The sequence below is a fragment of the Phaenicophaeus curvirostris genome, unplaced genomic scaffold (assembly GCF_032191515.1).
Source record: "Phaenicophaeus curvirostris isolate KB17595 unplaced genomic scaffold, BPBGC_Pcur_1.0 scaffold_44, whole genome shotgun sequence".
In the NCBI taxonomy this organism is placed as follows: Eukaryota; Metazoa; Chordata; class Aves; order Cuculiformes; family Cuculidae; genus Phaenicophaeus; species Phaenicophaeus curvirostris.
Window position 1 is genome coordinate 289,599 of NW_027206667.1, and position 11,970 is coordinate 301,568.

General features: G+C 58.4%; 2 protein-coding genes across 2 annotated transcripts in view; both read right to left on the minus strand.

The window, feature by feature from the left end:
- LOC138733889 (class II histocompatibility antigen, B-L beta chain-like) overlaps nt 1-11,970 on the minus strand; it is a 31,612-nt gene that overhangs the window by 13,920 nt on the left and 5,722 nt on the right. The gene's annotated exons all lie outside the window — the stretch shown is intronic.
- Nucleotides 3,850-7,278, minus strand: LOC138733902 (class II histocompatibility antigen, B-L beta chain-like). The gene is made up of 5 exons (XM_069881420.1): nt 6,970-7,278; nt 6,280-6,592; nt 5,167-5,448; nt 4,984-5,090; nt 3,850-3,991 (listed from the first exon to the last, which is right to left on the minus strand). Exons 1-5 carry the CDS (start codon nt 7,276-7,278, stop codon nt 3,983-3,985), a joined length of 1,020 nt encoding a protein of 339 aa, XP_069737521.1. The 3' UTR covers nt 3,850-3,982.

The window sequence follows — 11,970 nt, forward strand, 5'->3', positions numbered from 1 at the left end:
CAGCACTGAGCCCTGGGGACACCACTTGTCACTGGCCTCCAGCTGGAGTTAACTCCATTTCCCACCACTCTCTGGGCCCTCCAGCCAGCCAGTTTTCCACCCAGGAGAGTGTGCGCCTGGCCAGGCCAGAGGTGACAGTTTCTCAAGCAGAATGCTGGGAGAAACTGTGTCAAAGGCTTTACTGAAGTCCAGGAAGATCCATCCACAGCCTTTCCCTCATCCAGCAGCCGAGTCACTTTGTCATAGAAGGCGATCAGGTTAGTCTGGCAAGACCTGCCTTTTGTGACCCCGTGTTGACTGGGCCTGATCACCCGGTTCTCTTGCATGTGCTTCATGATCGCACTCAAGATCACCTGCTCCATGACTTTCCCTGGCACTGAGGTCAGACTGACAGGCCTGGAGTTCCCTGGATCCTCCCTGCGACCCTTCTTGTAGATGGGCACAACATCAGCCTCCAGTCCAGTGGGACTTCCCCAGTCTTCCAGGACTGTTGGAAGATGATGGAAAGGGGTTTGGCCAGCACACCCGCCAGCTCCTTCAATACCCTTGGGTGAATCCCGTCCGGCCCCATAGACTTGTGGGTGTCCAGTCGGGCTAGCAAGGCTCTGACCACCTCCTCTTGGATCACGGGAGCCTCATTCTGCTCCTCTAGCTCCTGGGTTTGTGCACAGACGGAACGACTCTCTTTACAAGTAAAGACTGAGGCAAAGAAGGCATTAAGTACCTCAGCCTTGTCCTCATCCCCTGTCACTGCTGTTCCTTCTGCGTCCAATAGGGACTGGATGGTCTCCCTAGTCCTCCTTTTATTATTTATATATTTATAGAAGGATTTTTTGTTATCTTTCACAGACTTTGCCAATCTGATTTCTAGCTGAGCCTTAGCCCTTCTGATTTTTCCCCTACACAATCTCACTTCCCTCCTGTAGTCCACCCAAGAGGCCTGTCCCCTCTTCCAGAGCCCATAATCATTTCTCTTCTTCTTGATATCACTCAAGATCTCTCTGTTCAACCAAGTTGGCTTTCTCCCCTGCTGGCTTTTTTTCCAGAACACGGGGATGGCTTTCTCCTGAGCTGATAGGACTTTTCTCCGGAGCTGCTAGGATGTGGAACAGGTGAGGAGCATAGTCAGGACACCATTTCAGGAAAGCAGACTCCCAGCTGGTCAAGGAATTACTCAGTAGGATCCCCTGGGATGACGTCCTCCAAGACAAGGGAGCAGAACAGAGCTGGAAGATGGTTTCCGTGCAACACAAGAGCGCTCAGTCCCCGTCTGTAGGAAATCAAGCAGGGAAGGGAAGAGACCGGCGTGTCTGAGTCGAGACCCGCTGGTTAAACTCAAGAAGAAGAGGGAGCCGCACGGGCAGGACAAGCAGGGACGGGGAACCTGGGATGTTCCTCAGGACGCTGCCCGGTTGTGTAGGGATGGAGCCAGGAAGGCCACGGCACAGCTGGAGCTGAACTTGGCGAGGGAAGGGAAAACCAACGAGAAGAGCTTCTACAGGTCCATCCACCAAAAGAGGAAGGTCAAAGAGAACCTATCCCACTGATGGTTGGAAACGGTGATCACGGCTCAGCAGACGAGGAGAAGGCTGAGGGACTTCACAAAGTTTCTGCTCAGTCTTCGCTGATAACCGCTCTCCTCTCCCTTCCCGCGTCATGGGACAGCAGGATGGTGACCAGGGGGATAAACCCTCTCCCACTGTAGAGGAGGATCAGGTTCGTGACCAGCTGAGGATCCCGAACATTTATAAGTCTATGGGAGCTGAGGAGCTGCACCCCGGAGTCCTGAGGGGACACCTGAAGGACGGGATCATCCAGAGGGAACTGGACAGGCTGGAGAAGTGGGGCTGGGAGAACCTCATGGGGTTCAACAGGGCCAAGTGCAGGGTCCTACACCTGGGTCGGGGCAATCCCCGACTTCAGTGCACGATGGGGGATGATGGGATGGAGAACAGCATGAGGAGGAGGACTTGGGGTGCTGGGGGAGGAGAACCTCAACGTGAGCCGGCAACGTGTGCTCACAGCCCAGAATCCAAGCGCGGCCTGGGCTGAATCAGAAGCCGCGCAGCCAGCAGGGCGAGGGAGGGGATTGTCCCCTCGGCTTCACTCTGGTGAGACCTCATCTGGAGTGTTGTCTCCACTTCTGGAACCCTCAAGATGAGAAGGAGATGGAGCAGTAAGAACGGGTCCAGAGGAGGCTACAAGGATGAACCGAGGGCTGGAGCATACGAGGAGAGGCTGAGAGAGTTGGGGTTGTTCAGCCTGGAGAAGAGAAGGCTCCAAGGAGACCTTAGAGCAGCTTCCAGTGCCTGAAGGGGCTCCAAGAGAGCTGGGGAGGGGCTGTTCCCAAAGGCTTGGGGAGACAGGACAAGGGACAATGGGGATAAACTGGAGAGGGGCAGAGTTCGACTGGACATAAGGAGAAATCTCTTCACCGTGAGGATGGGGAGGAACTGGAACAGGTTGCCCCGGAAGGTTGCATCTGCCCCATCCCTGGAGGGGTTCCAGGCCAGGTTGGATGGGGGATTGGAGCCCCTGATCCAGTGGGAGGTGTCCCTGCCCAGGGCCAGAGGGCTGCGACTGGATGAGCTTTAAGGTCTCCCCCAACCCAAACCATTCTAGGATTCTGTGACTCTATGACTCTACGATAATAACAGGAAAATCAGTCCTTGGGAAGGAAAAGAATGTTGGAAAATTTATAGATGGGAAATCTCTTCAGTCCCAGCTCTGGTCTCGCTGCCCACGGCTGGTGGAGATGATGGCCCCGCGGTGCCCAGGCTGGGTGAGGGATGCTGGCTTCCCAGAACTCCCAGCATGGGATGGGTTGGGTTGGAAGGGACCTCAAAGCCCATCCAGGTCCAGTCCTGGTGGTGCTAATGCTGATGGCGATGGAGATGATGGAATTGTGGAATGGTTTGGACTGTGAGAGACCACAAAGCTCATCTAGTTTGACTCGTGGTGGTGCTAATGCTGATTGTGATGGAGATCATGGAATGGGTTGGATTGGAAGGGACCTCCAAGCCCATCCCGATCCTCCCCCGGCCATGGGCAGGGACAACTCCCACTGGATCAGGGGCTCCAAAGCTCCTCCAGCCTGAAGCCCTCCAGGGATGGGGCAGCCCGGGTTTCTCTGGCTTCCTGGGCCAGGGCCTCCCCTCCTTCATTCCCATCCCTTCTGGTAGGAAAAGGCCCTGGGGCGCTGGTCGACAGCGGCCCAACAGGATCCAGCAGTGGCCCCGGAGGCCCAGGTGGCCACCAGCATCCTGGCTGGGGTCACCATGGGGTGTCCAGCAGGCACAGGGATGGGATCGTCCCCTGGGGAGGCCGCACCTGGAACCTTGGGGTCAGTTTTGGGCTCCTCACTCCAAGAGGGACCTGGAGGGGCTGGAGCGCATGCGGAGAAGGGGATGGAGACCCTGGGAAGGGAGGTGGTTTGGGAGTGACCTCGGGTCAAGAGTTTTCCAACCCAAGGGATTCCAACTTTCCCTGGTTCCAAGCAAGACCTGGAGGGGCTGGAGAGCGTGCGGAGAAGAGACCGGAGCTGGGAGGGGTGTGGAGAGGCCGGGAAGGGTGTGAGGGGTCTGAGGGGGCTTTGGTGTGGAGAAGAGGAGCTGAGGGGAGACCTCGTCGCTCTCTGCAGCTGGCGGGGAGGAGGTTGGAGGAAGGTGGGTGCTGGTCTCTTCTCCCAAGGAACAAGGGATGGGACGAGAGGGACCGTCCTCCAGTTGGGCGAGGGGATGGGGAGACGTGAGCTGCACCCACAGCTGGATCCCAGTGCCTCCCAGTCTCCCCATCTCCCTCCCAGTGCCTCCCAGTGTTCCCAGCGAGGTTGCAGTGAAGCCCCCAGTGCAGCTCTCAGTGTTTATCAAGCATCGAGGCAGCAGCGGGGGGGCTGGGGGGAGCCCGCAGTGGGGCAGGCGGGGGTCGGGGGGCTGGGGGGCACGGACGGTGCTGGAGCGGCTGCGCAGGAGCTGGGGTTCCTTCAGGAGCTCTGGGGGGGGAAAGGGAGGAGATGAGGGGGGCGGGGACTCCAAACCCCAGGGACCCCAGAGACCCCCAAGGCCCAGGGACACACCAAAACCCAATTGCCCCCAAACCTGAAGGATCCCCAAACCCCAAGTCCCACCAAACCCCAGGGACCCTGCAAATGCCAAGTCCCTGTAGATCCCAAGGATCCCCAGTCTTCAGATCCCCAAAAGCCAACGTGCTCCACGGCCCCAGGTCCCCCCAGACCCCAATGACCTCCCTAGACCCTGCTGATCCCCCCAAATCTCAAGTCACCCCAGGTCCCGTGACGTCCCCACATCCCAATGACCCCCCAGAGCCCAATGATCCCCCAAAGCACCAGGTCCCCTGGATCCCAATGACACACCCAGAGCTCAAATCCCCACATCCCCACCAGACCCCAGCCCCCCCAAAACCTATGTCCCCCAAACCCCAGCTCCCTCCTGATCCCAGTGAACCCCAAACCCCAGACCCCCCAGACCCCAATGACCCCCCACACCCCAGGACTCCCAGGCCCCAAAGTCACCCCAAAAATCTCAGCTCTCCCCCGACTCCAATGATCCCCCAAAGACCCAGGTCCCCAGAAACCCCGCTGACTCCCTGGATCCCAATGACACCCCAGAGCCCAATGGACCCCGGACCACAATGATCCCCTCAGACCCCAGCTCCCCCCAGATCCCAATGACCCCTGAAACCCCAGATCCCCCAGACCCCAATAACCCCCCATACCCCTGACCCCCCTCCAAAACCCCAATGACCAGCTCAGACCCCAGGTCCCTCTAGACCCCAATGATCCCCAAAACCCCAATGAAGCCTCAGACCTCAGCCAACCCCATACCCCAATAATCCCCGTAACCCCAGCTCCCCCAAGATCCAAATGACCCACTAAACCCCAATGAAACCCAAAACCCCAATGACCTCCCAGACCCCAATGACACTCCAAATTCTCCCCCCCGCCGCCACCATCCCCCCGCTGACCTTGTTGCGGCCGTAGAGGACGAGCCCCAGCGCCAGGAAGACGAAGCCCAGCACGAAGCCCCCCACCCCCGTCAGCATCTTGCTCCTGGCGCCGTCCGCCTGCAGCTCTGCGGGGCCGAGAGCAGGGGCTCAGGGCTCGGGGGGCCCCGTCCCACTCCCCCTGCCCCCAGCCCAGGCTCTTACCCCACGCCTGGGTGACGGGGCGCTGCAGGCTGGCGTGCTCCACCTGGCACGTGTAGGTGTCCCCGCGCTGCGGGATGCTTTCCAGCATCACCAGCACCTGGTAGGTCCAGTCTCCGTTCTGCATCACGTCCGTGGACACCACGCCCTCCACCTCCTCCTGCCCGTTCTTGAACCACTTCACCTCGATCTCGGCGGGGTAGAAATCCGTCACGGCACAAACCAGCCTGTCGGGCTGGGGCAGGGAGCCCGACTGCACGGGGTGGATTTCCACCTGGGGCTGCACTGGGGGAGAGCGCCAGAGAGCTGCCCCGGGGCTGCCAGAGCCCAGGGGCCACCCAGCCTGGACCAGGGCTCGCCCTCTGCTCCCCAGACAGGGGGCCGGGGGCTCGCGGGGCAGGCCGGGAGGCAGAGAGCACAGAGGCGCTGCTGGGAGAGGGCTCCGACACCCTCAAGACCAGCCGGAGCTCTCCAGGGGCGAGAAAGCATGGAATGGCGAGGCTGGGAAGGACCTTGGAGATGCTCAAGCCCAAATGGAATGACTGTCCAGGTATGAGGAACCAGAAAGCAATGAATGGCGAGGTTGGGAAAGACCTTGGAGACCCTCAAGGCCAACCAGAGCTCTCCAGGTTAGAGGGACTGGAAAGCATTGAATCACTAATTTGGGAAAGACCTTGGAGACCCTGAAGCCCAGTTGGAGCTCTCCATGTACGAGGAATCAGAAAGCATTGAATCGCGAGGTTGGGAAAGAGCTTGGAGATCCTCAAGGCCAACTGGAGCTGTCCAAGTACAAAGAAAAAGAAAGAATTGAATTCTGTGTTTGGAAAAGACCCTGGAGACCCTCAAGCCACTGGAGTTCTCCAGGTTTGAGAGACGAGAAAATATTGAATCGCTAGGTTGGGAAGGATTTGGAGACCCTCAAGGACAACTGGACATGGCCGGGAGCTGGACTGGAGGAGCCCTGGGATCCCGTCCAGCCGCGGCCGTGGTGGGGCTGGGGGCCTCGGGGAGGGGCGCGGGGGCTCTGCGCGAGCGCAGCACGGACACGCGCTGCCCTCCTGCGCCCGGGGGCTTGGCTTGTGCCCGACCCCCAGAGAGGGGCTGCCACGCGCTCACCTCGACGATCCACAACAGAATCCTTTGCCACCTCGTAGTTGTGTCGGCAGAACCTGTCCACTGCAGCCCGTTTATACTGCAGTTTGTCCTCCTGGCTGTTCCAGGATTTGGCTGAAGGCTCGCCCAGGGGGGTGTCGGCCACGAAGACCCCCACATTGCTGTCGAAGTGCACGAGCTGCTCCCGGTTGTAGATGTATCTCTCCACAAACCTCACCTGCTCGGTGCCATTGGTGAAGTAGCACTTGGATTTCTGCTGGTGCTGGAAGAAGCCTGTTGGAGCAGAGCTGGGGTGAGGAGCCGCTGCCCCTTCCCCCTCCAGCACCCAGCGATGGGGCAGGTGGGAGGAGACCTGGGGACCCCCTTTCATATCCATCCCTTCCCTCTGGATCCAGCCCTTCCCTCTAGCTCCTTCCCTTCCCTCTACCTCCATCCCTACCACCTGTCTCCATCCCTACCCCCATCTCCATCCATTCCCTCTAGCTCCATCCCTTCCCTCCAGGTCCATCCCTTCCCTCCAGCTCCATCCCTTCCCTCTGGATCCATCCCTTCCCCAGGCTCATGCCCGGGGACCCCCTTTCCCCATGCCACCCCCTCTCCCCCTGGCTCGCCCTCGCGGCCCCCCAAGCCGGGGTTTGGCTCCAGCCCCCCGGCAGCGCCCAGCACCTCCCCACGCCGTGGGGCTGAGCTCACCTCGGCTCTCCTCGCCACCAGTGCCACCAGCACGGCCCCAGCTCCCAGCACGCCAGCAGCCCCCATGGTGCTCCCGGCACAGAAGGCAGAGGTGCCGGCACCCCCGAGCCAGCCGCACTCTGCCCCAGTGCTGCCCAGTGGCGCCACTGGCAGTCCCAGCGCGGCCCAGTGCGCAGCGCAGCTGGGCAGCATCACTCGTCTCCAGGCAGAGGCGCGGGCGCGCGGCCGTCCGTCTGTCTGCTCCTCAGGGTGCTCTGGGCCGGGGCTCTGCCTGGGAACAGCTGAGGCGCCCTCGGGGCTCCCTGCCATTGGCCCACAGCTTGGAGAGCTTCTCCTGCCCCAGCTGCCCCGTCCTCCTCCTCTGGGGGCATCTCTTCCCCTGGATGCACCATTGCCCTCTGGGTCCATCCCTGCCCTCAGGATCCATCCCTGCCCTCTGGGTCCGTCCCTTCCTTCTGGATCCATCCCTGCCCTCTAGGTCCATTCCTTCCCTCTGGGTCCATCCCTTCAGGCTGGACATTAGGGAAAAGCATCTCATGGAAAGGGTCTTTGGGCCCTGGCAGAGGCTGCCCAGGGAGGGGGTTGAGTCACCTTCCCGGAGCGGTTTAAGGGACGGGTGGACGAGGTGCTGAGGGACATGGGTCAGTGATTGATGGGAATGGTTGGACTCGATGATCCAGAGGGTCCTTTCTACCTACTGATTCTGGGATTCTGTGATCCTACTCTGGGACTTCAGCCACCCCGACATCTGCCGGAAAAGTATCCCGGCAAGCTGGGGGCAATCCAGGAGACTCCTGGAGTGCATTGAGGGTAACTTCTTAGCGCAGCTGATAGAGACCCCGACCCGAGGAGATGCAAAACTGGACCTGGTGGTCACCAATACGAGCGAACTGACCAGTGACATTAGGATCGGTGGCAGCCTGGGCTGCAGGGATCAGGCACTGGTGGAGTTCAAGGTCCAGAGGGATAGAATCATAGAATCATAGAATAACCAGGTTGGAAGAGACCCACCGGATCATCGAGTCCAACCATTCCTATCAAAGACTAAACCATGTCCCTTAGCACCTCGTCCACCAGTCCCTTAAACCCCTCCAGGGAAGGGGACTCAACGCCCTCCCTGGGCAGCCTGTTCCAGTGCCCAATGACCCTTTCTGTGAAGAATTTTTTCCTAATGTCCAGCCTAAACCTCCCCTGGTGGAGCTTGAGGCTATTCCCTCTCGTCCTGTCCCCCGTCACTTGGGAGAAGAGCCCAGCTCCCTCCTCTCCACAACCTCCTCTCAGGGAGTTGCAGAGAGCAATGAGGTCTCCCCTCAGCCTCCTCTTCTCCAGGCTAAACACCCCCAGCTCTCTCAGCTGCTCCTCTTCTTCTCCAGCCCCCTCACCATCTTTGTTGCTCTTCTCTGGATCGCTCCAGAGCCTCAACATCCTTCTTGTGGTGAGGGGCCCAGAACTGAACACAGGATTCGAGGAGCGGTCTCACCAGTGCCGAGTCCAGAGGGAGAAGAACCTCCCTGGACCTGCTGGTCACACTGTTTCTGATACAAGCCAAGATGCCATTGGCCTTCTGGGCCACCAGGGCCACTGCTGGCTCATGTTCAGTCGCTGTCAACCAACACCCCCAGGTCCCTCTCCTCCAGGCAGCTTTCTAGACAGACTTCTCCTAGTCTGGAGCACTGCATAGGGTTGTAGAAGGCGATCAGGTTAGTCTGGCAAGACCTGCCTTTAGTGAACCCATTGACTGGGCCTGATCCCCCGGTTCTCTTGCATGTGCTTCATGATCACACTCAAGATCACCTGCTCCATGACTTTCCCTGGCACTGAGGTCAGACTGACAGGCCTGGAGTTCCCTGGATCCTCCCTGCGACCCTTCTTGTAGACGGGCACAACATCAGCCTCCAGTCCAGTGGGACTTCCCCAGTCTTCCAGGACAGTTGGAAGATGATGGAAAGGGGTTTGGCCAGCACACCCGCCAGCTCCTTCAATACCCTTGGGTGAATCCCGTCCGGCCCCATAGACTTGTGGGTGTCTAGTCGGGCTAGCAAGGCTCTGACCACCTCCTCTTGGATCACGGGAGCCTCATTTGGCTCCTCTAGCTCCTGGGTTTGTGCACAGACGGAACGACTTTCTTTACAATTAAAGACTGAGGCAAAGAAGGCATTAAGTACCTCAGCCTTTTCCTCATCCCCTGTCACTGTTGTTCCTTCTGCGTCCAATAGGGACTGTATGGTCTCCCTAGTCCTCCTTTGATTATTTATATATTTATAGAAGGATTTTTTGTTATCTTTCACAGACTTGGCCAATCTGATTTCTAGCTGAGCCTTAGCCCTTCTGATTTTTTCTCTGCACAATCTCACCTCCCTCCTGTAGTCCACCCAAGAGGCCTGTCCCCTCTTCCAGAGCCCATAAACATTTCTCTTCTTCTTGATATCACTCAAGATCTCTCTGTTCAACCAAGCTGGCTTTCTCCCCTGACGGCTTTTTTTCCAGAACATGGGGATTACTTTCTCCTGAGATGCTAGGATTTTTCTCTTGAGCTGCTAGGATGTGGGACAGGTGAGGGGCATAGTCAGGACACCATTTCAGGAAAGCAGACTCCCAGCTGGTCAAAGAATTACTCAGTAGGATCCCCTGGGATGACGTCCTCCAAGACAAGGGAGCAGAACAGAGCTGGAAGATGGTTTCCGTGCAACACAAGAGCGCTCAGTCCCCGTCCGTAGGAAATCAAGCAGGGAAGGGAAGAGACCGGCGTGTCTGAGTCGAGACCCGCTGGTTAAACTCAAGAAGAAGAGGGAGCCGCACGGGCAGGACAAGCAGGGACGGGGAACCTGGGATGTTCCTCAGGACGCTGCCCGGTTGTGTAGGGATGGAGCCAGGAAGGCCACGGCACAGCTGGAGCTGAACTTGGCCAGGGAAGGGAAGACCAACGAGAAGAGCTTCTACAGGTCCATCCACCAAAAGAGGAAGGTCAAAGAGAACATATCCCACTGATGGTTGGAAACGGTGATCACGGGTCAGCAGACGAGGAGAAGGCTGAGGGACTTAACTACGTTTCTGCTCAGTCTTCGCTGATAACCGCTTTCCTCTCCCCTCCCGCGTCATGGGACAGCAGGATGGTGACCAGGGGGATAAACCCTCTCCCACTGTAGAGGACGATCAGGTTCGTGACCAGCTGAGGAACCCGAACATTTATAAGTCTATGGGAGCTGAGGAGCTGCACCCCGGAGTCCTGAGGGGACTGGCATATGTGGTTGCCCAGCCACTCTCCATGATATCTGAAAAGTCACGGCAGGTGGGAGAAGTCCCTGGGGACTGGAAGAAGGGTAACGTCGTGCCTGTTGTTAAAAAGGGAACGCAAGTCAGGGGATCACTGACCTGCCAGCCTGGTCAGCCTGGGAAGGTCCTGTATGACCAGCTTAGTGGGTGACCTCAGCAGTGGACACGGCTGAACCGATGGATGGGATCTACCTGGGCTTCTGCAAAGCCTCTGACATGGTCCCCCCCAGCATCCTTCTCTCTAAACGGGAGAGAGATGGATTTGATGGGTGGATGGTTCAGTGGAGAAGAACCTGGTTGGATGGTCGTGTTCGAAGCGCAGTGGTCAATGGCTTCAAGTCCAGATGGAGGATGGTGACCAGTGGTGTCCCTCAGGGGTCCGTACTGGGATCGGTGCTGTTGAATATCTTCAGCAGTGACGCAGACAGCGAGATCGAGGGCCCTCTCAGCAAGTTTGGAGGTGACAGCGAGCTGAGTGTGCAGTTGCCACACCTGCAGGACGGGATCATCCAGAGGGAACTGGACAGGCTGGAGATGTGGGGCTGGGAGAACCTCATGGGGTTCAACAGGGCCAAGTGCAGGGTCCTACACCTGGGTCAGGGCAATCCCCGACTTCAGTACACGATGGGGGATGATGGGATGGAGAACAGCATGAGGAGGAGGACTTGGGGTGTTGGGGGAGGAGAACCTCAACCTGAGCCAGCAATGTGTGCTCACAGCCCAGAATCCAAGCGTGTCCTGGGCTGCATCAGAAGCCGCGCGGCCAGCAGGGCGAGGGAGGGGATTGTCCCCTCGGCTCCACTCTGGGGAGACCTCATCTGGAGTGCTGTCTCCACTTCTGGAACCCTCAAGATGAGAAGGAGATGGAGCAGTAGGAACGGGTCCAGAGGAGGCTACAAGGATGAACCGAGGGCTGGAGCATACGAGGAGAGGCTGAGAGAGTTGGGGTTGTTCAGCCTGGAGAAGAGAAGGCTCCAAGGAGACCTTAGAGCAGCTTCCAGTGCCTGAAGGGGCTCCAAGAGAGCTGGGGAGGGGCTGTTCCCAAAGGCTTGGGGTGACAGGACAAGGGACAATGGGGATAAACTGGAGAGGGGCAGAGTTCGACTGGACATAAGGAGAAATCTCTTCACCATGAGGATGGGGAGGCCCTGGAACAGGTTGCCCCGGAAGGTTGCATCTGCCCCATCCCTGGAGGGGTTCAAGGCCAGGTTGGGTGGGGGATTGGAGCCCCGGATCCAGTGGGAGGTGTCCCTGCCCAGGGCCAGAGGGCTGCGACTGGATGAGCTTTAAGGTCTCCCCCAACCCAAACCATTCTAGGATTCTGTGACTCTATGACTCTACGATAATAACAGGAAAATCAGTCCTTGGGAAGGAAAAGAATGTTGGAAAATTTATAGATGGGAAATCTCTTCAGTCCCAGCTCTGGTCTCGCTGCCCACGGCTGATGGAGATGACGGCCCCGCGGTGCCCAGGCTGGGTGAGGGATGCTGGCTTCCCAGAACTCCCAGCATGGGATGGGTTGGGTTGGAAGGGATATCAAAGCCCATCCAGGTCCAATCCTGGTGGTGCTAATGCTGATGGCGATGGAGATCATGGAATTGTGGAATGGTTTGGATTGTGAGAGACCTCAAAGCTCATCTAGTTTGACTCGTGGTGGTGCTAATGCTGATGGTGATGGAGATCGTGGAATGGTTTGGGTTGGAAGGGACCTCCAAGCCCATCCCGATC